This window comes from Copidosoma floridanum, unplaced genomic scaffold (genome assembly GCF_036245765.1).
Source record: "Copidosoma floridanum isolate Cflo_tuat_1 unplaced genomic scaffold, Cflo_Japanese_pri ptg000022l, whole genome shotgun sequence".
Taxonomy (NCBI): domain Eukaryota; kingdom Metazoa; phylum Arthropoda; class Insecta; order Hymenoptera; family Encyrtidae; genus Copidosoma; species Copidosoma floridanum.
Window position 1 is genome coordinate 6,452,402 of NW_028321899.1, and position 25,779 is coordinate 6,478,180.

The 25,779-nt window shown below is 33.9% G+C and overlaps 1 protein-coding gene across 2 annotated transcripts in view; it reads right to left on the reverse strand.

Annotated features, from left to right (window-relative positions):
* Window positions 1-25,779, reverse strand: part of Fur2 (furin-like protease 2) — a 918,757-nt gene that overhangs the window by 509,607 nt on the left and 383,371 nt on the right. For both annotated transcript variants that reach the window (XM_089595005.1, XM_089595006.1), the window contains exon 6: window positions 18,411-18,583. In XM_089595005.1, coding sequence (XP_089451131.1) covers window positions 18,411-18,583 — 173 coding nt within the window. The remainder of the gene's footprint in view (window positions 1-18,410; window positions 18,584-25,779) is intronic.

The following is a 25,779-nucleotide window of genomic DNA, read 5'->3' on the forward strand; positions in this document are numbered from 1 at the left end:
GCGGTGACATGGACAGGACCCATACCAGCATGTAGAAGCAGTAGCACTGACAGTATGTGAGCTGCACTGATGTCAGCGGCAGCAGCACGACGAGGGCGAACCCGTTGCGGCACCGTGGAAGCAGGTAGTGGCACTGAGGTCAGCGGCGGCCGCACGACGAGGGCGGAGGTCTGCACCAGCAGGCTGCAGCAAAGGTGTAGATGCCGTAGGTGGGCTCACAGAGGCGGAGGTCTGCACCAGCAGGTTGCAGCAATGGTAGTGACGCCCCAGGTGTATGCTTGATCGTAGATGTATGTGTATGTGTCTAGAATGGGACGAGTGGAGTAAGTACGATGTTAACTCGGTACCCGTCAACAAACACACAAAACAAGAAAAAAAAGGTGTTCATGTTACATGAGACTTGAGCATTTCAATTAATGCTTACAGAGAAATGTAAGAGAAAATATAAGTGCAGAGTGTGCCTGTGTGTGTGTGTGTGTGTGTGTGTGTATAGGGTACAACACCTGCACTGCAAAAGAGACTGAGTGCTCGAAAGCAAGCATAGAGAGTGCGTGTGTGTGTGTATAGGGCACAACACAGCAGCCGCACTGTAAGATAGACTGCGTGCTCGAAAGCAAGCACAGAGAGTGTGTGTGTGTGTGCATAGGGCACAACACAGCAGCCGCACTGCAAGAGAGACTGCGTGCTCGAAAGCAAGCGCAGAGAGTGCGTGTGTGTGTGTGTATAGGGCACAACACAGCAGCCGCACTGCACGATAGAGAGAGAGAGAGAGAAAAAAACGCGTGCGCAAGGGCACTACTCTCCCTCTCCCAATTCTCCTTCTATCGAAAGCACGAGGCAACGCCAAGATGGCCACCAATACATACGGTTAGCTGAGATTCAACAAAGAGAAGATGGCGAGGTATGCCACGCGACCCCATATTCCCTAAACCTCGTCGCCCCCAATCCGGCTCGAAGGACCAAAAAATGTAAGAAAAGGTCAAAGGCCAGTAAAGCTCCTGGTCTTTGGTTGATTTTTTGCCGGGACTGGGAGCACACCAGGTTGGGGAAAGGACGTTGGGCAATGAAGGGGCACCGTAGTAGTTGTTAAAATAAAATGACACACAACACTGCACTTATTTTAAACAACAATAAACACAAACAAATTACTTTATTCAAGCAAGTAATAATATATTATACGACGTAGAAATCACTATTGAGCGTATTGGATCAAATCACTTGAAAATAGAATTAGAAAACAATCGCAGTAGATGAGAACTATTAAACTAGTTGTGAACAGAGAGGTAAGTAATAAAACTGAATTAACAGTGGTGTTCAAATAACCGAAAAGAAAAAGATGGCAGAGTTATGCTGGTATACGCGTGGGCAGCGCGACACGTGAAAAGGAGCTGCAGGAGCAAAGACGATGAAACACGTCTGTCCGCCAGCCATGTACAAAGGAGACTGTTCCGCACATCGCGTATATCAGTGCACATGTTGCGCAGAGCTACACTCTCACCCATGCATACACACACGCATACATCTAGTCCTATAGTCACACGCTAGAGACTCCCAAATACAATGCAGTTAGCTAAGGCGGTCTATATTTCGTTTAATGCGCCCAACAAAACCTGATAAAGACCTTGAATTTTAAACACTTGAAGACTTCAAAGAACAGTGATAAACGCAGAAAAACAAAAAAATATTGCATTTGTGTCTTTATTTGTTAAGAAAATTAATGAGTGGATTTAAAATATTTTTCTTAACATTTTAAGAAAATTCTGCACAAGAACATGTATCTATTCATATTTTTAACTTAGTAAGCCTAACTGAGTTTTAGACTAATCCATGACAAAAAATATGAGAAGCTATCGTATGAAATTCAAACAAAAAGTATTTTTACGTCCAAACTTATAACGTAAACGCGAAAATCATAGATTCGTTTTATAAAATAAACAAATTCAATTTAAGTAAATCAAAGGCCTTATTTGTTCTAATTTATAGGATGCTTTCTTTTAAAACCGTTGACTTGGCGTTGTGATATTAAGTTACGCCAAGTAATATGCATGGAGTGGTACTGGTGTCATACATCGAACCGAAGCGACGCTGACCTTCTGTTGAAACTTCTGTTCACATAACTCAATAGTTGCATACCTTAATTCATATTTTTATCTTACGTCCTTGTAAGGGTCTTCATCATACATAGCTCTAATTAATTTTGTCAAATTTCAATTTAATAATTAAAGCCAAAATTTTGTTTTCATCAATTGGAATTTTTAATGTTGAAATATAACAATTTGAAAAAGTAATTTAATCAATAACAAGTTATGCCTTACAAAACAACTTAACAAATTAGGATGAGCTGCAAGTAATCACATTTAAGAAGAATCTAAATTATAACGTTTTAAATTGATTTTTATAATGTTTTAACAAGTTTCAATGATTTTCTAACTTTACTTTCTTTTATGATAGTTGATTAGCCGCTCCTTACGGGCATGCAGTTGCAATATCTTACGAGGATGACCAGAACGGTAGTTTGAATCCGTAGAAGTACATATTGCGGCGATGAAAATCAGACTGCTGCTTTTAACATCGGAACCAAGTTCAACAGTTCTTTCTTTTTTGTTCCTCTTTTATAAACTTTGTAGGCAAGTCTACAGTGGCCTGATTTGCTTGAGCTTTTCTTACACTGCTCAGTTACCAAACTTGGTTTTACATTTGCTTGAAATTCACGCTTGTGACAAGCAGCTGAATGGTCAACAAGCAGTTAGTGTTTTGACTTCGTCATTGTGTTCCGATTGTTATTTTTTCTCAAAATAAAGGTACGTTGTAATACTTTTTTTTTCTGCTACGATAACTTTTATTATTTGTTTACTATTAATTGTGGATTCTTTATATGTCGTATTGAAATAAATACGTCTTCTGCATAAACTTAACCTTAAAAAATATATGTTACCTGAGCATGTGTCAAATTTTAATCACATAACTTGTTGGGGGTCAAGTGTAGTAAAATTTTTCATCTTTCAGTAGTGTGTGACACGTTTGACTGAGCTATTTGCTGTTTCCTGCAATTACATATAGCTTTTCTTATCATACATTGCTTAGAGAAATGTCGGACAAGAGTGAAGAGGTGGAGGAGCTGCATCAGGTGGCAAACTCGGAGCAGGGGACTATGGCAGACCTGTAGCACCTAAAGTTACGCGAGGCAAGTAAGCCGGCGCAGCCAGTGCATACTAGTCTTATTTGCGATCACTCCATGAAAGCTGGGACCAATAATTACGTTGAAGTCAAAAACGCTGAATAAGCTGATTCATTCCAGTAAAAAGCGGAAGGACAAACAGTTCTCTAAGTTTAGACGGTTCACGTCTCTGATACTGCATAAAAATTGTCAGGTACTGTACAATAGCTATAGAGGTATTAAAAAGGCTTAGAATCTTTTAGATAACAAAAAAGCTATTGAACAAAAAGCTAATAATGCAGACCAATGTAGATGATGATGAAGATGACGATGGTGATGATGATGACGATGACGATGACGATGACGATGACGATAACGATGATGATGACGATGACGATGACGATGACGATGACGATGACGATGACGATGACGACGACGATGATACGATGACGATGACGATGACGATGACGATGACGATAACGATGACGATGACGATGACGATGACGATGACGATGACGATGACGACGAAGATACGATGACGATGACGATGACGATGGCGATGACGATGATGATGACGATGACCATGACGATAATGATGATGATGATTAAGGGAGGGTAGGAGGAGTGGCCTGCGATTACAAAACTGCGTATCAATCGAGTACCGTACACTTTTTTTCGGATTCTATGGAAAAGTTCCGATTTTTCACGTATTTTTGTTTACTGTATCTACTCTGAAGTGTCAAAATTCGTAGACAGACTGCACTACTATCACATTGTATTATTTTTAAACATATATAAATAACTCCGAGTGTATTATACTTTGAATTGTAGACGTGTTATGGCTAACATGTACTTAACAATTGCCAACAAAAGAATTATTCAATTTAATTAATTTCATTCATCCATAAAACGCAAATGCTCCGTCGTTTCAAAACGTCTGTGGACCTGCAATCCATAACAATCTTAGAAAGCTTTTAAAATTCAATATGGCTCTAATAGGTATACAAGCAATACTGATACACTTATTATCATATCCATAGGCACATATGTATAAATGGCGGCACTTTTATACATGCATTTTTGAATTCATTTATAAATGCCCTCTCTTGATAATAAATATACTAAAGATTCATAATTTAAATTCACATATTTTCTTTTCCAAGAAATTTTCTTAAAAAATAAAAAACAATGAGAAAACTATCTTCCCCGAGTGTAGATAGAACAAACAACCTCCTGTTTACTAGACAGTTGCTCTACCATTTGAGCTACCGAGGAGCCGTACATTCACTCGCACCATAGTTTAAGATAAGTTTTGATTTTTAATTTTTGAGCTGTTTTTTTACCTCAAACTCGATATAATAGGTATAATGACTTTACTGCTTGTAGATAAGCTAGAAATTAATTGTGGTCCTAATAGGTATGCAAGCAGTATTGATACATTTATCATTGTATCGATAATTGCATATAAATTGATGGCGTCACTTGAGTAAAAGCATTTTTAAAACAATCCATACACGCCCTTTTTCGAAAAAAATCTCAAGGCATGAGTGCTTTGCATTTAACGAAGTATCCTACTGGCGTTTATGTTTTAATGCGGGGTATAGAATGCTTTTTCGAAATGGAGTAAGAGGATACAGTGCAGTATTGTTATTATAATTTTATTATATCGTTGTCATTACTACACTAAATTACAACTTCACACTAAGAGTCATTGTCATTTCTGTTTTAAAGGTCCAAAATAAATAATGCCTTCTGTAAACTATTAGACATTACTTTGATTGTTCACACATTATCAATCTTCGTCACAATTTCACACATTATTAGTATCAATATCAACTGAGTGTTGTTCAAAATTACTACCTGAAGATTATACATCTTAAATATGTAAAATCTTCCATTGATGCTTTCAAAGGTACGTATTTGTTTGTACGCATGAAATACAATAAAAAAATACAATTTTTATGAGTAGTGTACATGAACTTTTAACAAAAGTTTTCTAAAATCTTTATTTAATTAGTGATGTAGGTTTTCAGTAACTATGAATTGAAAAATTAAGATTTCTTATTCGTTCTACATCATAGATTTTGCTTACATTTAATCACTGCAGAAAAAAACTTTAGTTTTTAAAATCAACAAATTGATATTCTTTTATTTACATTATAACTACTAGAATTATTTCCTTACCAATTAGTTTTCAGAGCATATAGAGTTAATTATTATTAACTTAATTTATAATTGTTTATGCAGTGTGAATTAATGACAAGCATTAATTTTTAACGAAGACTACATGGTAAAAAATAATTATTTGCTTATTGTACTGACAAAAACTCAGCTGTTGATCTAATAAAATTAAAAGAACTAAGTTCCTTATATAGTGAAAAAACAGAAGTGAGAAAGTAGAAAGCTTCAGTTCATATTTACGTACACAAACGTACATATGAATGTAAACCTACATGTACATTTTTAGTCAGCGTACTCAAATTGTTGATGATATGCAGTTTTGTAAGGTGAGCATAATGAATACAACATCCTTTTTAGTCCTTATTAAGCTGTTATCTATGAAAGTCATCTGTCTAAATAAAGTGTATTGTAGTGAACCCAATATTTCGGTAAGCCGTTAAAAAATTTTAATATTAGTTAGAGTAAAAAAATTGTAAGCTTCTTTCTTTTGTTTTTTATTTAAGTTAAAATTTTTAGAGTATAACCAAGAAGAAAGGCTGATTATTTGGATACAGAATGAGGTGTTTCGAATGAGGAGTGTTGTCTAAAAATGTGATTTGAAACTGGTGAAACTGAGATGCAATGGCTTAGTATTTATCTATAGGTTTTTCTATTGTAGGTAGTAGAAAATTTTTATTTACCAAGGATCCACAGGCGATAACTACAGAGTTCTGGAGTTGGAGAGTGATGTGTTTAGATTGCGGCGGCTTTTTTAAGAGGAGGCAGGGACATTGAAAATGGTGGTACTTTCGTGGACGAGAGTTCCAGAACTAAAGGTACAATGTATGTATAATTGTGTAATAGACAAATAGACACTAGCTCTTTCTTTTGAAAAAAAAAAGAATTAAAAAAAATTTTTTTTGTAGGTAGAAAATTGTTGTATGCCATGGTCAGGGTAATTGAAGAAAGTGGGCCAAGAAATGAGCGTCGTCTCATAACAGAGTTAGCCAAGGACGGTCAAGACCCTGAGAAGAACATGTACTGCCTCAAGTCTTCATTTACGTTTGCCGAAGTGGTTTTTGACACCTTCCCAGAGGTAGGATTTTAGGCCAATGATGCCACCTTTAGACTCTGTATTAGCGAAAATGTAGGGTGGGTATCTGACTCAGCAGAGGAGCCAGAAATAAAAAAAAGATGAAAAATGAATAAATCATTAGAAAAAAGTTATACGGAATGATGATGAACGTAAAAAAATTATTGAAATTTTTTTCATACATTTCAGTAAATAAAATAAATGACAGTAATTTTGGTTTTAATTGAATCCTCTTTTTTATTTCTTGTGTAGATAATTTGATGTATCTTTTCGTAGGTAATTTTCTGCTTTTCAAAATATGAGCGTGAATTGTGTCGATATTCTTGGGAAGGTGCGTTCTTTATGTTGGTTTAGAATGCATTATTGATCTTACTCGGGTTGTCAAAATCTTGCTTTCATCGACTGGTTATAATCGTATTTCTTCCGTAATTGATTGTGCTGATGGTTTATTGTTAGGAACATCAGATGACCTATGGTACGAGATTTTTTATAACCAGTTGATGGATGTTCGATAAATTATATTATTAGTATGATGAACATGGTAATTAAGTTTTACCCGTACACTGAAGTAAGATGGATTTTTTTCTTGGGGTTTTTTTTTTTTATGGGTTGTAACTTCTCTCAGTTTTTCTTTATTATTTGTAATGATAGGGCGTTACGTAATTCAGCTTATTATTTAATAACTATTTGCTTTTCTTCTTCCAAGTCAACTGTGTTGTCTGACTATGAGAAATCACACACTGAGATAACAGTGTTGATAAGTGCAGGGTTTATTCCGATCTGTATATGTAGGTGTAGTTTAGTTTCCATCGTGTTAACACCGTTTAGAGTGACATCACGAGAGTAAATGGTATATTGTCTGCTTAGTGTAATAAGTTAGGTGCTCTTGAGCGTTAACTCTCTGCGATGATCATAATTACAAGTTCGTCAAAGTGTCGAAGGATTTTTAGTAAGTTACAGCTATTCTTGAATGAGTTTTATTTTCATCAAGTAAGATTTTTATGAATTGTATAACAGAACGTCACATTTTCTAAGGGCTTTCCTGTTGGTTAGTTAAAAAAAAGAAGTTCGCTGATAGCATCATTAATTCCTTTCACTATTACACAGGTAGGTTCACATAATACTAATCCACCATTAGCTAGAAAATAATTACCGTAATGATAACTTGTAATTAAATTATCTGTTTTAAGCCTCATATTGAGGTAACCTTGTAAGATTTTGTGTATATTTTTTGGTACAAAAAACGATTTCTTCCCTCATTTTTTTTGCTTTTTACAACTTTACCGCATGTTTTCGGTGGGGAAAAACCATTTTTAACTTTAAAAAATAATTAACTTATACGTAAAATCATCTGCTGAACGACTGTTGTGGGTGATTTATTTCAATATAATGCCTGATTTCCGAGATATTGGCAGATAACTAACAAAAAGTCGGATTTCAAAGTTATTTTGCAATAAAAAAAAAATCTTCCTAACCATATTCATTCTAACTTTTCCAATTGATTATTATATGAATAACAATTTATAGTTTTTACAAAATTTCGTTAAATTCACGTTTTTTGAAAAATCATGTATTTGAAGTTCTGGCTCCCCAACTATTACGATATGACTCAATTGTTATCATAAAAGTAGTTAGGGATGAAGATGACCTTAGGCTGAAGTTTTCATTGCATTCATTGATGTTGTATATGATTGTAAAATGTATTACAAGAATCCTGAAAAATGTATAATTCATGTATTTCCTGTTTTGATTTGAGCGTTGTATTTCGTGCTGTTTCGCGTGCTTGTACAAGTGTCAAATTGTTGATTTTTGTTTGTTTCATTTCCATATAAAGCATTTTTAAGTTCATTTGTACAATGTGTATTTAAATTGCAGCGACGACGGAACATTTTTTCGTTTTTGAATAGATATTGTTTATATCGGAAGGAATTTTTTCTCTGTTTGCGTGCATTATTCCGAAATTTTTTTAAGTCATCCTGCTCAAGAGCTTAAGTAAGGTGCCCCTTCTCTTTTGTCCTAAAAAATTCATTTCGAGTCAAGCCAAAAACTTTAATGCTTATCGGGAAACACTTTGCTGCAACTTAAATTAAAGTAAATCAATATTTCTTAGTAGTTGCCTTCAGTGTAACAGAGATATAAGTTTTTCTCATTAATTCGAATGTAGTTGTTTACGGCATTAACTTAATATATCGTACATTTCGCTTCCGAATTTTTGGTTGTAATTTATGAGACTTTTATATTTTAAAAGCACGGTAATTGTCCATTCTGTACGGATGAGATAAATTTTACTCTGGTACCTATAATACTTTCCGGGGTGGTTAGAAAAATTTCTTGATTTATGTAAGTACTTTTAGGAAGAAGATGGTCTATTGATAACACTACAATTTTAGTTGTCGCAATAAATCAAATTGTTAGTAGCTTTAAAATGACCTAGTCAGGTAGTAAAGATTCCTACAACAAGAAGGTATCTCATCAAAAATAGTGCTTCACCTTATCCATTTGCTTCATAATTATTTTTCCATTCTCTACTTTGAGTGTTATGTTGTTATTATGTTTATTTATATTGGCCATTTTAAAAATTCCAATATAATATCCATCTAATTCTTCTTTTTAAGATTCTTTAATTTCGTAAACTTTCATACCGACTTCCAAATTCTGAGGTCTAACATATTTGTCGTAGTTTTGTTTATTTTTATGTTAACATTAGGTCAGCTTATCATTGACTTTTTTATGTAAGTATTATAGGCAACAGATAAAATCAATAGGATAATGATTATAAGACTAGCGGCCCCCGTTTCGATTTCACCCGAGATTCACTGAGTGGGACACCATAGTGTGTAGAGACATCATTTTAATTTAAAAAATTTTTGTTTGGAATCCATGCAGATGTAAGCAAAGAATCAGCTGTGAAAAAGTTAAAAAAAATATTTGTTGGTCCTTAAAAGTCACTGATTCGCACTTTGTAACGTTATAATCAATTTAAAAAACTGCTTAACAAGACTGTTAATATTTAAAACTGACAAAAGATATAGGATTAAAATTTTTTTTTTCCAATCTCAATACGTTGTTACGAGAGCAACAAAGTCATGGAGCCTAATCTCTCCATTTTTCAGCACTACACTGAATACAAATACTTATTTTCCTACCTATTTCAAATGCTGAGAGCTTTAGGTGCTTACTGCCAGGGTTGTAATAGGAAGCTGATTTCTCACTTAGTGGCTTCCTTATTCGTCGACTTTGACGCTGCTGTTTAGGTCTTGATAAATATTCTGTGGCAGTTTCTTGCCACCTAAAATAGTTTACATTAAAAGCATTTTTCCTTTTTCTTTTAATGTTTTCCTTCCAGTTCACCCTTTTGCGATTATAGGCATGGTTAAAACTTTTGTGAGCCATGAGGATTGTTTTTAATGTGAAACATATAATGGTGCACTTGTGGATTCAACCGACGCAATGAAGCGATAAAGCGACCGGCTTAGCTGGGCTCGGCTCTCTGTCTCTTTCTCCACTCGCTTACTGCCACCCCTCTCTCGTTTGTAAAGAGTAATAACTTTATATATAGCTATATAGAAGAGTATATAATAATTAAATTTTATATATATCTATGACGTATGTGTGTGCTATATACATATCATGCACATGCGTACACATATATGTTATATGTAATATACGAGTGTAAATATAATTTTCAATTTTTATTGACTCACATCCTAGGAATAGTCAGGGATCTTACTGATTGTGCTACGCAGCACGTCGATCTAAATTCTGTTCTTATTACACATGGATACCAACCGAGAAACTTCTGAATAAGAAAATTGATCGATAATTGGGCGTTTTTTATTATATTATATATAATTCAGTCCACCGATTTCAAAAGAAATAGTTATGATAATTTTTGAGTGGTCTTTTAATGTCAAAATTATGTAAAATTGTGTTTTAAAGTTCGTTTTGCTTATATCTTTTAATGGTTTTATAAACAGAAAAAATAGAAATACCAGCGTGTAGGGCAAACAATTTTTTAGCAAAAAGCACTTTTAATTTTGTTTTGACAAGCGCAAAATAATGAGAAAAAAAAAAGGCATTTTAGCAGCACCCCTATAAGAGTAAGTCAGATAGATAGAGCCATTGATCGTCTGCTGTCGCACTCGCCGCGTGCTCTCTCGCTTTCTCTCTCTCTTTCTCTCTCTATTGTAGTCATACAGGTAGGTCTTTTTCATTGCTTTTTTAAATATTCTGCGCTTGTAGTAAATTATAAATTAATATTAGAATTAGTATCATTTTTTCATCAGTTATAAAAAATTTCTTCTTTGTGAACAGGATTATTTCAAAATATGAATATTCGACTATAATGCAAAGTTTTTCCAGGGTCTTTTAATTGTTTATTTAAACTCCATCTTAACCCGTCTTTAGTAAGGAGTCAGCAAAGTTCTCGCACGTGTGCAAGTACACGCAGTAAACAGGTATCTAAAAAGAGACAGAGAGACAAGAATGTAGTACACCACGAACGTTTGTTATATTAATAAATAAACCTATGTGTAGGTAGGTAGTAGTATATATACTCTTATATATACTCTTCGCCGAGTATTTTTGTTTTTTCTCGTTCTCGTTGTGTAAACGTTAATAAAAAAAAATATATTAACATGATTTGATTTTTCCTAATCTGTAATATTGACTGATAAAAATACATATTTATAAATAAACTGTCTTTTTAATATAAAAATATAAAATGAAGGTTATTTGTAGTAAAAAAAATTAATACTTTTTCTACCTCGCACGTTTGCATTTTGGGCCCATCGTAAGAAAAATACTTTTTCATCACAGACAATCAAATACTACCGAGTTACATAATATATTCTTTAATGTTTCACATCTGTCGAGGGTCCCGAGATACACACCTGTTTTTTTAAATTAAATTTGTTCTTTTCAACATATTTCTTGGCAAGGTAGTTTGACATTCGATAGTCTAAAAAGGACCAGTTAGCTCAACTATTTCTTGACTGAAGTTTCTAGAACACCTGACTATCTGAATATCTCAGGGTGATCTTTTCTGACCTTTTGTTGTAGCACTAAACTAATCACGAAAAAAAATACAAGGTTTTGAAGTGTTCAAGCTATTTTAATGCTGTATTCCAATGTATTCTAGCGTTCTCCTCGCTGGACACATTGGTGTCCAACTTTTTTTTGCAGAGCTTAGTCATTTTGGTGATCCAACAATTTTTTCGCAGTAAGTTGCTAGTCTATTGAAGAAGAGGGTCGTCAATAGCCAGGATGGGTACCTTCACGGCTAACAATTTGGTTCTTATTTACTGCTAGTGAAGGACTATGGCAATCGACAATTAACTCGAAAATATTACAACCAGACCCACTTACATTGATTGCAGGTAACTCCGATTTTCCTTCGACGCCACCTAGCGTATCCTGCTGAAAAAAAGGCTAGCGTATTTGTTAAAATTTTGGTTGACTTATTGCTATTATTAATATTTTTAAGATAAAAACTGTATGATAACCATTTAGGAAGTATCAAAGATCAGTACGCAAAATTTCAGCAACTTTGGATGAGAAGTTTTCGCAGTTAATGATCAAAATGGCTTTTGAGAATTCGCTTCATACATAATTAAGATCGCATTCAAATTTTTTGTTGGATAAAGATTTGGTGGACGTGCCTTTCTGCCATATACTTATTCATATGGTGTGAGTCTGGTAGCTGTGTACAGTAATGTATTGTTGTGATGTATATCAAAACGTAATAGTTTATCCAAATCTTGTCACGCTGCTGTTTTGTTTTTCAAAATGCTTAAAATCACAGCATGAATATTGTCTAAAAATCTTTAAATTTAAAAGCAGAACATGGGCAAAAATTTTTAGTAAATGATTCCGGAAATTCCTTTCTTGATTACAAAATATTATAGTCAATATAAATTTATTTCCAGATGTTATTGTTGCTAACAGTCCTGCAGTACCAATGGCTTTTTTTGAGAAGACTTAAGCAAAAGTACCAGTTATCATCATTAGTCCTTTCGTTTTTACCCGAGTTAATCTAAGTTATTGATGAATTTTGCATTCTCGTACACAATTTCCAATATCTCTGTTCATACTATCTCAGTAATACGGTTGTCGTATTATTCTATGGGTTTTGTTCATAAATCTATATCCACCGAAAAAACCTGTTCTAATATTTTATTAATCCTTATTGTCTCATTTCGTTTGGTTAATAAGCACATTTACCGAAACAAATAGTTATTTTGACGATGACATTACTAAGTTCTATATAAATTGCTTAAGGTAAAGTTTCTCTAGGCAAATATTCGGTTATTTCACCCTTCCTGGATATTTTCAATGTTTCTATATTCTTTTTTTTTATTGCCTTGGATAATCCTGCTAAACGCAAGTAAGAATCTTGTGACAATTTTTTATCTTTTTCTCTTTCTTCAATAACCAAACAAATTTCTAATTTATATTTTTTTTAAATCATTGTTATTGAGGAGACAACGTCAAGTTACTCTGCTTCAGAGTGTGATGCTGTTTTACATATGTGTCTCACTGGTTAGCAATTAGACGAATAGGTGCATTAGGTAAACTACCAAGCATTCTTTTTTTTCCTCTCTGCCTTTTTTACTGTCTTTTTGTATAATAGTAGAAACATAAGGCTCTCTCTATACAGATATAACATTGTTTTCTATTACCATAGATACAGCCTTCGAACGTCTTATAGGTGGTTTTGATGTTATTGGAAAGCATCCTTTTTCTAAAAAATTTTTAAAATCTTTGAAATAATCTAGTACAACATTAGATGAAGTTTTTAAAATCTGAAAAATTGCTTCGTATAGCTTTAGTTCACGATTTTCTGTTAGGCGGTAAATAGTAATCTTAAAATAAAGAAGGGTCAGTAAGATTTGTTTTTTGCAAAGTATTAGTTAAAGGAGATTTCTAATCAATACCTCCATCGAGACTGCCTTCCAAAGCATGTTTACGTGTTTATCTGCGGGCAGTGTATTACAGTTTAGGATTTTGTTTTATTTTATATCATTTTATCTTCTGATATACTTGAGAATTACTGTCAAATTTAAATCCTACTGACTTTCAGAGTGCAGTTTCCATTTTCTTACTTGTAGAAGTTTTAAAAATTCTTGGTTATGCTAAAAGGATTAAATATTTCTTTCACGTTACTAGCTACAGTAATAGCTACGTTTTGTGATTCATTATCTATTGTTCTTGTGGAAGAGAAAGAATCTTTTTCGATATTCAGAAGACTAGGAAGTAAAGATTTATCTCCATGGGTTATAGATGTCTGCTGATTTTCTTCCTCTTCCAATGTATCTGAAATTTCGGTATTGTCAGAGTCGAAAGAGATAGTGGATCTGTCAGGAGTAGATGCACTTTGTTTTTCTTGAGCTAAGCCCTTAAGTTATGTTTGGGCTATTGATGACCCGGTGACATCTCTTTGCTCTTCTTCCATTTCTGGCCGTATAGTGAGAGGAGAACTTTGAGACCCTTTTTTTCTTTCTCTTGTTACCTGTTTTGTTGTAGTAGATGTAAGCTCATTTGAGCTTTGATTTTATATGGGGCGTTTTACGTCAAATGTTTTAGCACAGCGCGCGATCGGCGAAGCACTTAGATTCCAGCTGGCAATTGCGGCATTGTAATAAAATTAAAAAATGTATAAGCTTTTAAGACCTACGTATATTTTCGTAGTTTTCTGATGGTGTTCTCAGTTTGTATAAAAATAAAATTAGTTTAACATAAAAAAAATATCATTATAGTTACTTGCTTATGATTCTCATGATACATGGACTTAACTCAAACAAATTCTTCATTTATTTACCCGTTAACATATTAACGTATAAAGTTTTTTGTACTGACAACCTTTGATATTGTTTTTTCTCTATTGTGTTGCCTAACTTTCATCTTAAAGAAAGTTTGGTGTTCTAAACTAATACACGTGTTTTTCAATTTTGTGGACTTATTTAATGGATTACCTGCATGGTAATTCAGTATTTCCGGAATTGCTTTGGCCATTTCCATTCTAGGTTTTAACATTTAAAGCTGTTTTATTGTACAACTTTTTATTGCTATAGAATACTTTAGTTACTCTATAATGTTTTGTTACCTAATTGTAAAGATGTAGTGCTGTGGAGATTCTTGCTTCTCGTGCTTCTCGTTTTAAAATTGCACCAATACCATCACATTTATTTATACCATAAGAGGTAGGAGAAAAATGACATTTGGTCAGGATCCTAAAATCTCTTTTATAAAATAGAAGATTTTAAAAGTTGCTCTTATTTTTAAAGTGTTAAGCTGCACCACCTGATAAATAATATAGTTTTCTGATTTCATATTTCGTTTGCAAGAACTTTGTAACAATTCTTCGACTTTCGTACATTGGAACTGTACCGTGGCTAATAAACTATTGCAATACTTTGATGTTAAAGTTCACTGTTGTATCGAAAATACACTGCACAAATAAAAACCGTCACTTGATTATTGTTTCAATAAAACGATTGAATAGAAGGTTGTAGAACAAACGCATAATTCTTCGTAAAATCTAAACTTATTGTACATACGTCTATTTAAAATTTTTTTTATTATTTACACATATAAACTAAAGTTTAGTAAGAAAATCATGCTTTTAATTAAATTAATTTTGTACTCTCTTTTCTAAGGCATCTTTGTTCTTCACTATTATCTACAAATTTGCAAGCTACGTTAAAAGGCATTGTATTAGTTGCCTAACTACATGATTTCCTAGTAATGAGGCCATGTAAAAAATACCACCTATTTATCCCGAAAGCAGTGATGGAGCGGAGTCTCAAACCGAAGCTCTCCAGAAGTCTGACTCAATACTTCGATGCACGCAATAGCTTTCAAGATCTACTGTTATAATACACTGTTACGTCGGCGCAACGTATTATTCGAGTCTAAGCTTTCGCTTGATAACTCGGGACTCGCACTGGGCACATAGGTGGGACGCAGGGCCAAAAGGTAGTTATTTTTCTTGTCTGAGTATTTAAAAGGGGGCGAGGGCGGCCGTTTTGATTAAATTGATGCGGTTATCTAGCAATAGTGCGATGCACTCGTTCGCGTCGCGCCTAGGATTTATCGAGGATACTCGGTGCGATGTGTCGAATAGTATCCCGTTCGCGATCTAGAGGTTACCAGTACCGTAACGAGCAAAGGTAGTTACACTCTAGAGGTTACGCAAGGGGGTAAAATGGTTTAAATTCGCGACCGGTCTAGGAGCCACCAGTATAATCCAGAGTAAATGTGATAGCCCAAGACCTTACACGGGGAATAATTCCTTTATTCAATCTCGTAGTGTGGTATTTTACTGACACCGTATTTCGAACTTTAACAAACACGACCGCATTGAAACTGAGAGGAAAAATAAATTTGTCACTTTAGTATTTAAACTTGATTTACTTTTATTTTCCGTATGAAGCGTACACGTGCCGAACCGGCGCGAAGTGTCCGAGATCAAAGATTTAAAACCGCACTCGTAGAGGACCGTGAGATAGCAGAGGCGGACTCTAACTATCTAGTCAACCATTCGAGGGTGAAATTGAACTGTAACTGTGCCTCACTGTGCCTGCAGACTCTTTCTATAAGGAGTAGCAGACCTTGACCACGCGCTGGCTGGAAAACGACGCAGGAAAGATTGCCGCCGAAAATTTTGGGGGAAAAGACAATAGCCGAAGATCCAATTGGCTGGAGCTGCTCTAGTTTAGCCACTTAAAATTGGCTCTTCCCACCTCTGGCTAGCTTTCCTACATGCGTCAAGAGAGGGGAAGGTGATTCACTCACTTGCACCCTTCCTTTCTCTTTAACATCAAGATTTTACAGATTTTCTATGTTATTTAATATTGACATTAGGATGACATATTGCTAAAATTTACTTGAACTAAGCATTGTTCGTTTATTCAATTATGTTTATTGCAACAAGAATGGTGAAAATCGCTCAATATTTCATGTAGGTGTTGACTGAAAAATCGTTTACTGCGTTGCTATATCAATAATAGGGTTAATAACAGTAATAGTAATTTTTACACATTAATAACTATAATAGTTGCTAGAGTTGCGAGACATTAATCGAACAAGTTGATAGTCAGAGAGAGTAATTGTTCACGGCCGTCCAACCATTCATCTCTGAAGCAGCTGTAGTTGTGGTCCAAACACTTATCGGGTGTTTGTCACGACCCATTGATTGTTATCTTAACTAAGCTTGTCGGTTATTGTTAGCTACGGATGTATTTCGAAATTTTAGTAGCATGATCAATTCTCATTTTCCCTTTTGCTTACTGGTCGGAGAGGACATCGGCACGTGGTGCCCTGGGGATTTGAAAATTCCGTCACTTATATTGGCTCGGTCGTACAAACTCTCTATCGACATATCTGAGTCAGAAAAAGGGGAAGGAGCTATTGTTGACTGTTGGCTCAACTTTCCCGCTTTCCTTTATATATTGAGAGGTAGCAACATTTGTCCGGATTACAAAAATTAGGTTTTTGCGAATGGTAAAAAAATTCTATGGTGTAAGAGGATAGCTTGGCAACTCATGTATCAAAAACGAGCGAAAAACTCATAATGTCGCTTTGTTAGGTTTACAGTAGTTAACTTTATTACTCATATTGTGGTTGCTTATCAACTATACATTAACTCTATCTTAGTCTACTTGTCTTAGTTCTTATCTACCGGCGCAACTGTTCCTAGCTAACCTTTTGCATCTGTTAGTTCTTTAAAGTTATTTTATTATTTTATGCTTTGAGAAGTATTTCATTTGATTCCTTTTCCGGTCAGCATGGGCCAGCGTGCATGTATGTGAGTCATGCATGGTCGTAGTACCTTAGCTACGAGCAATCTTGTAGGTGATTCACCTCTTTCCAGATGCACATTGGCCCCTGCATTTAGTGTTGTAAGATCGGCATGGAAAGTTTTGAAGAAAGGAGAAAAAAATTAATGTGGATACATCCATGTAACAATACCTTTGAACATCCAAAAGTGACTGTCTGTTACGTTTTCATTATAACGTTGATGTTATGACAGTAAATCTCAATCCGTATTGCATATATCAAAGCACGTAATTAGACCCCAGGTGGAAAGCAAGCGCTCTACCGTCTTAGCCACTGAGAACTTTCGACGCTGCGTGCTATCTACTGTAAAATTAGGAAGTACCTGTAGCCAACATCACATTAATGGCAACTCTGCTTTATTTTAAAAACGATCCTATACCAATTGTACACAGAAAAAATTTGGCTTGCAGCTAACTTAACGATAAGATCATTTTTCGAAGACTGAGCTTGAAAAAATCTTGTTTTGAGAATTTTGAGGTACACATGGTTTGTTTTCTATGCTGTAACAACTTTCTGACCATCTATTTCTAGTAAAGCTTTGAAGTAGAATTAAAAAGACTAAAGTAAACAAAAATGTATTAGGCATACCGACAAAAGTACTTATTTTCGACATTTGAAAATTTGAGTATGCAAATCAGAAGTAAATAGTAGCGCGGTCACCAGGACTTCGTCTGCTTTCTGAAACTTATCAAATGTATTTAGGAATTAAAAGATGAAATTGCTTTGTTATTTAAGCGAGAAATTCCGCTCATAATTTTCTTCAACTAGAAAATTGTAAAAACTCGTAATTGTGTGACCTGTTTGTAATAATTATATATATATATATATATATATAAAGTCGTGATTCTTGTACAAATCTAAAATAATATTACAAGCTATGTAAAATTCTTCTGTTACAGGAATTGTCGATCAGTGTTCTTGTATTATATCTCTTTATCACTTAACAGTTTTATTTTAACAAAAAAATGTGCACTACTACAAAAATTGTTGTTGACATGAGTAATTATTATAGTTTATGAGAACGAATGTAGCAGAGGAATAAGTATCATGACATATTTTAATATTCATTCACGATTGCAAACTTTAAGTAATATTAACACGGTTACAAGAATGTATTCGGTAATACACTTAATTATTTTCACATACAGTAAATATACTTACACTAGTCACTCCATAAATAAAAGCACGTCTTGCCAGTGGCCCTGGACCATCAACTGTCTTTCCATCATCTTCTGGACCCCAAGAAGCACTGTAGATATCTATATGATCCGGATTCAAGCCCAATGCACGCGCTTCTACTGCGTCATTTACTGCACCATCTAACATGCGCACACCTAAAAACAGTATTTTGCTGGTGAGAGGTAATCCTTGGATTAATTTTTTTTTATATGACGAACTCATAAAAACTGTTTACATAATCATAATCAGTAAATGCATTTGAAGAATTTAAACTTTTTGCATACTCAATTTGAAGCCTAGCAGTTGGAAAAATACAGAAAAGTAAAATTAAAAAATTTTTCGACACTTTAACACCAAAAGAACTTTTTCGTAGATTTAGATACTACAGGGGACATCAGATTATATTGAATATTCTTAAGGGCAGTCCAGAGAAAATGTAAGTTATCGATGAGGTCGATATACTTTTGCAGCCGTATAATATTATTTATTATATAACTAGCTATTCATGAGAAAAGAAGAAGTTGACGCATATTCTTTACATTTCTGAGAGTAATTCAAGCCCAGATTCAACGAGATTCATTTAAAGTTATATGAGAAAGACGTAAAGTCAGATGTTAAAAAAAAACAACGCATGATTCGACGATCTATTTGTCGCTTCCAAATCATATATAATTGTATCTATCAATTTCAAATCATGATTAATTTTACCAAAATAAAGCTTAAAATATTTAAGAATCTAAAATCATTTGAGTACAATGCATTCTAGTCTGAGGAAAAAAGGAAGAAATCAGATACTGTGCCATTCGTTGGAAGCCTGATTTCACGTTTTTTTTTGGTTTTTTTTCTCGTTTTTTTCATAAATGTTACTGGGTGTAGGCTCAAATTAACCTTAAAAGTTTTAAGAATGTGCGTCAACTTTTTTTTTCTCATTAAGAGCTAGTTATTTGATAAAAAATGTTATAAACCTAAAAAATTACATTCACCTAATCGATGAGGTAAGAAACTTTAATCTTCTCTGGACTGTCTAATATGGATATAATACCTGAAAAAAATTAATAAATTACTGCGTTTATTTTTTTTTCATCGGAAGATCTATACACTGCAATGCTTTAAGTAACTTAAGCTTCAAGTGTAGTTTTAAAAGATTTTTGAAGATAGACTAGCCTAATATTAATTGTTCGAAACAAATTTTTTTCAGACATTTTAAGAAAGAGGCGGACTGACTATTTAACTTTAACTACAACATATAAATTTAGTAACTTAGTCTTTCAACTACCTTTTTGCTTCTAAGGTAGTTAAATAGTCTGCTATTTAAAAAATTTAATATGTTGCGCAAGGCAATGAAAAAAGTGTTTTGCAGTTGGTTTGTCACGTTTGTTACAATTACAATGTAATTTAAAAATATTTTTACCAAACAGGTCAAACAAATATTCTGTAGAGCGCGTGCACCAATTAGTATGTCGTGCCATTTTTGTACATATGAATGTAGTACGAAATAAAAATTTAAGGAGTTGTATTTTTAGCACTTGCACAAAACAAATTTCACACTTAGAGAGACTAAACATAAACATAACAAATATTTAAAGTAGTTTTTCTTAATTATATAGTTTATCCCAGTTGTAATCATCGTACAACAAAAGTGTAAACAAGTATTAAATATAACTCACAATCGTAAAAAAAAATCTTTCTTAATTTTTTGGAGAAACCACATGTAATTTACCAAGTAAAACTTTTTGGAAAAAATTATTTTTTTGTAAAATTGTTTATGAAAAAAGAGGCAGTTAAATGCTTCTTGACAACGTCCATGCTCTATTGTAATGTTCATTCTAGTAAGAACAATGCAAGTCTCAAACATCTACTGTTTTGTAATAGAAACTTTAGACAATTAATTATATATTGTAAAAATTTGCTTTGTTGTGCAACATTTAATGTGTATGTTACAGAAAAAGTACTAAAGCAATGAGTAATTAAAAAATGCAAGGTCAAGTTCGTTATGGAAATTTCAATACTCTAAAGAATAAGAGTAACTAATATCCAACAAGCAGTCAGTTCTATATATGTTATGATATTTCACCCTTTGAAAAAAAATTATTTAACAAACAGTTACTTAGAAACCATGTTAAAATTTTGACAAAACTTCGAAAGAAAATGTAATAGTCAAAAATTTTTCATGACCCTTTGTATGAAATCAAGAACGAATATATGTTACCAAACATATATTTCTATATAAACTATAAAATGTATTTCATACATGAAAATGACAAAAAAAAGATATACATTTAATAAACTGAAGATAACTTGATGCGATGAAATAATAGAATTAAACTATCAGTCTGTTTATAACTTTGATATTAGTATTTACTAAAAAGATCTTCTGATCAAAAATTCAGAAAACATACTTAAATTTGCTATCGCGATCTGTGAATGAAATGGTATTTTTTAATTTTTCTCATTGGGGGATCTAGATAAGACCACGGAAATTTTTAAAAATCATGGTTTTGTCGAACATCTACTTAATAAGTTATATTATTCATATGTAAATATTATCTTTCAGACCTGATTTTTTTAAAAATTTAGTCCGTTTCTAGATGCTGAAATATAAATGCAACTCTTTCACAGTACTCAACTACATCACAGTAGACAGTTTTCTTCACAAAATCAACGAAACAGATCCATGCATACTCTGTAACCTCAACTACGATCGACAACAGACGATAACATTACTGGGTTGAGTAGAGAAGAGAGTTTAATGCGGAGAAAATACAGGAGGACAAAAAATAGCTGGATGGAGCGAAAGAAGGGGAAGCCAATAAAGAAGAAACTTGATAGCTCAAGAAAATCAGACGATAAAACTATTGACACACAGGAAAAAATTCTCGTAGTCAGACTTAAACGAAGGAGATAATGCATAATAACCGGCAGTAAGGGCAAGAGAGGGAGCTTTACGCATGTCGACGTGAAACAGGGGTTATTTATTGACTACATAATAGCAAATCTAAAAGTAAATGACAGTATAGAAAAACTAAAAATAGATAAGAGTATAGAATCTGACCATACGCCCCCAGAGAGCTAAAGGTGATAGCAGTGACTAAGCAAGAAGAAAAAGAGAAATCCGAAGAATGAGGATCAGCTGTGGGAAAAGAAGAGAATATGGATAGAAGAGCTAAGGGAGAAATTCATTACTCATTGTAAGGACAGGATACTAGAAGCAGTGACCTCAGTATAAAAGCGGGCTTTGGTTGGAACAGCAAAAGAGAGTTAGGGGTTGGTGACAGTCGTCTTTGAGGTCAGATCGACTAACAAGATCGAGCGACAGTAAGCACCCTGCGCTAGAGCCTCTTAGCATAGTGGAACAGTACTTCTGCTGGATTCTAATGCCATCACTGGAGCTGGCGCCACGCCGTTGGTGGGCGCTTGGGCGGTAATTTGCAGCAGTCGAGAAGACCCGTAACTAGTGTACTTGTTTGGTTCTCTCAGTCGTTGGATAATAGCTCCAGGGGGTGTAGATAATGGTTGCCAAGGTAGGTTAAAATAAGAGTCAATACACTTAACGAGGTATTAAACATTAGTATTTTATTAAAATAGTTGAGCGCTCTAGCCACTGCCATAGCGTAGTTCTCGCCGAGCGAGCAAGAACCTAGCATAGGAATCAGATCGGGTGATCTGGGTGGATGCTTTCGAAAAGTCGCGCAGCCTTTCTTATAAGCTATAAGCTACTTTATTACTTGCAAGATTTACCAGAAACTAGTAGTTGCCAACTAGCGAGTGGTAGGCGGAACTATCAAGCGCAAAGTTCGAAATTGTAACTGCGCACGACATTTTGCACATAAAATTTATGTAAGACGATTGGAATTAATGAATAATAATTATTTTTACAAAAAATAATCAATAAAATAATACCTCAGACGGTAACAGTACATTTCAATAAACAGTAAGTATGAGAAGTAGTGTAAAAAAAAAAGAAATAATTTGACATGCAAGAGTTACAGAAGATGAAGAATATAAAGGCAGAAGCATAAGCGGAAGCTTGGAAGTTTATTAACAAATATAGGAGAAAAAGAGAACAAGTGGATAAAACATTAGTGTGCAGAGCTGGTTTAAGCACTTTATGGAGAAATTAAGAGCGACTTGCAGAAAGAGTAAGGCACTTTCATATCTAGGAAAAGCAACCAACATAGAAAAACGACAAAATATCAAGAGAGGAGCTTATCAAACAGATTATAAACTTAAGTTCAAAAAATCACAAAGGAAGGATAGAATTAAAAACGAAGTCTAGAAATACATGTCAATGGAGGCAGAAATTGTCCTGGGGAAACTATAAAGTAGATATAGAAAGGTATGGGTACTCCCAGTTGCTGGAAAGAAGAAGTAATCACATAAATATATGTATAAAAAAAAGTAGGTTCAAAATTACTGGAGTAAACGGGGAGCGATAAATGCAGTTCTTATATTGAATTATTAAGTGGTAGGAAGAATGAAAACTATTGGACGGTGGGTCTTGAGTACCAAAGTATAAAAATATAGATCTAGGAAATTAAATGGAAAAAAATATAATTATAAACATAAAAATACCTTGTATGCAACAATATTGTGTGCAAAGGTAAAACAATTAACGTTAGAATGAGTATACCTACGAAAATTGTGTGAGTTTGCAATTATTATTTTATTAATTTATAAACGAACGGTTATAAATAACATACCATAGCACAAAATAATATAACCGATATACAGGATAGCCAGTACAAGACTATGCAGTTTTATGCTAATTAGATCTCTAACATTATGCTTACACACTTATTCCAACTCCATATTTAATACCCAAATTATAATTGTAACTTAAAAATTAAGACAAACCATTCTGTAGTACTGCTTTCTTTAATAGCATAGTATTACATACCAGTGAATATTTCTTCAGGACGTTCATCGTACATAGATTTTTTGGACAGGTATTATTCACATAAATTCATCAACAAAAGTTCAAAATAGCTTAAAAAATACCCCTCAAAAATTGCAGAGTATTTAACAGAACCCTTTTTTTTATATATTCAATTTTAAAAAATCGCAATTTACGTAATGCAATCACGTAAGGTTGCATGACGGATGAACATCCTTAAGTCAAAAAATCACCTCAACCATAAAAAAAAAAAAATAGTAATATAATGAATAAAAATCAAATATAGTATTTAGAAGGTACAAAGAATTTTTTTTATGTTTTGAAAATTCTGAGAAAATGCTAAAAAATGTTAAAAACATAAATCTAAAGAAATTAGTTCAATAAATTAATTATTAATGTAACTTGTGATAAAATTTAAAGGAGGTCGACAAGAGAAAATGCCAGGTACAAGAATCAAACATTTTATCAAAGTTATAAAAATATATGGAATAAAAATTTATAAAATTACGACACTCAGCGTGGTGTTGTCTGGTGTGTGGGAGACCGGAAGTACAGTAAGGGGAGTGGGGCGAAGAGGGAGTAACGTGAAAAATCCATTTTCATCACACTTTTTCACAAGGCCATCAATCTGAAATCGTTATTTTACTCTCACGCATGATATGCATATAGAAGTATAACTTCCAAAAAAGGACATTAGAGAAAGGACAAGAAGAATTCTTGAAAAAAAAATGAAGCAAAGGATGCTTAAGGAGACAGGGATCTGATCTTAAACCAAACTAGCAACGAACACATGTTAATGAAGATGATAAGAAGGCGCAATTAAAGGAGGTCGAGAAGAGAAAAGGCAAGATAAAAAAATCTAAAATTTAATTCAATTTATAAAGAATTATGGAATAAAAAAAAACCAAGTTATCTAAGAAATAGAACATTGGAAGCTAAAAAGACAAGCAAAAGACAAAAATAGAGAGGTAGAACAAAGATTACATTAGGAAGACAAATGAAGAGCGAAACTAGAGCAAGGAAAAGAGTAGAATAAAAATGCTTAAAACATAAATCTATGACCTTAGAAATCAGGCAGTCTTAAGAATAAGTGCCAGTTGTGCCAAAGTCAAACAGTAAGGGCGGTGTGCATTACTGAGCTTCAAGGGGAATGAGCAGCAGAACTGCAGTTGTTTGTTGCAAAATCTACAAGACATATATATATGTACTTTGCAACAAAGAACAAGTGGAATTCTGTGTTAATCTTATGAATCGTGACAGTCAATCAGATACTATCCGGCATTCTGCTGCTCACTGGCTTGAAGTTCACTAGTGTGCATAGTCCTAAGCTAGAGCGTATTAAAACTTTTGATGAAGAAGAAGTTTTAAGAGTGAAAGAAGTACCAATCAATTGAAGTTACAATAAAAATGAAAGTAAAAATGAAAAAAGTTTATAAAACAAGTGAAAGGAAGTTGTTAGAAGTGGCCGTTGAGGTTGGACGACTTTGAGTGGGGAAGTGCGGTTGGAAGAGATCAGAGTCACTCTCGAGTGACTCGAGCCGTCCCTTTAATTCGAACAACGATGGTGGCACTGCTTCTAATGTAGTTGGCGTTGTGGCTCCGTTTGATTCATCGGAATCCAACTCATCGGAGAGATGCGGCGATTGAGCGGTAATTCGTAGAGGCCTCGACGAGTTGGTTGCCAGGTTGACTAGTGGGTGGTTAGGTTTTTTTTTTTTTTTTTTTTTTCAAGGTTCGAGGAAGAAGAAAGTATAGACAAGTGTTTGACATTGGTACAGTGATGTTTATTGAATATGTACTTAACTATCACTATTTTAAGTCTTAAGTACAGTGAGTGGCTTAAGAGGTATACATTACACGTATTTGCACATCTCGGATCGATGCCAATCAGTCGTCACACAGTCCGTCTTATAAACTTTACGTCGCTTTCTTACTTGCGATTTTCGCTAAAGACTAGTGGTCGCCACCTGGCGAGCGATAGGTGGTGCTATTAAGTACTAAGTTGGAAGTCGGAGCTGCGCGCGAAATTTTAAAATTCAAATTTATGTAGAGACTATCCAATTTAAAAAAAAAGATTTTTTTAATATTTAATAATTATTAAAATTATGCCCCGGACGGTAACAAAGTGTTTAAAAATAAATTGTATAACATATGAGGAGATACGCCCCAGCTGCCCCAGCGCTACTGCAAGCGGTCTGATGGAGTGCTAAACACAAAAATTTGACTGCTTGGTAATGGCATTAATTACTTTCACGATTTTTCCTCACATAACCTCGAAAAATGCAAATTAAAACTTAAAACGTGTTTTTACCATGACTTTCTATTTTTAAACATTTTTTGACAGTACAGATAGAATGATAGAGTCTTTTTACTTCTATGCACATTTTTAAAAATTAGTATTTTTTGATTTTCACGAATAATAAAATGCGAAGGAAAACAATATTCGCACGCCACGCA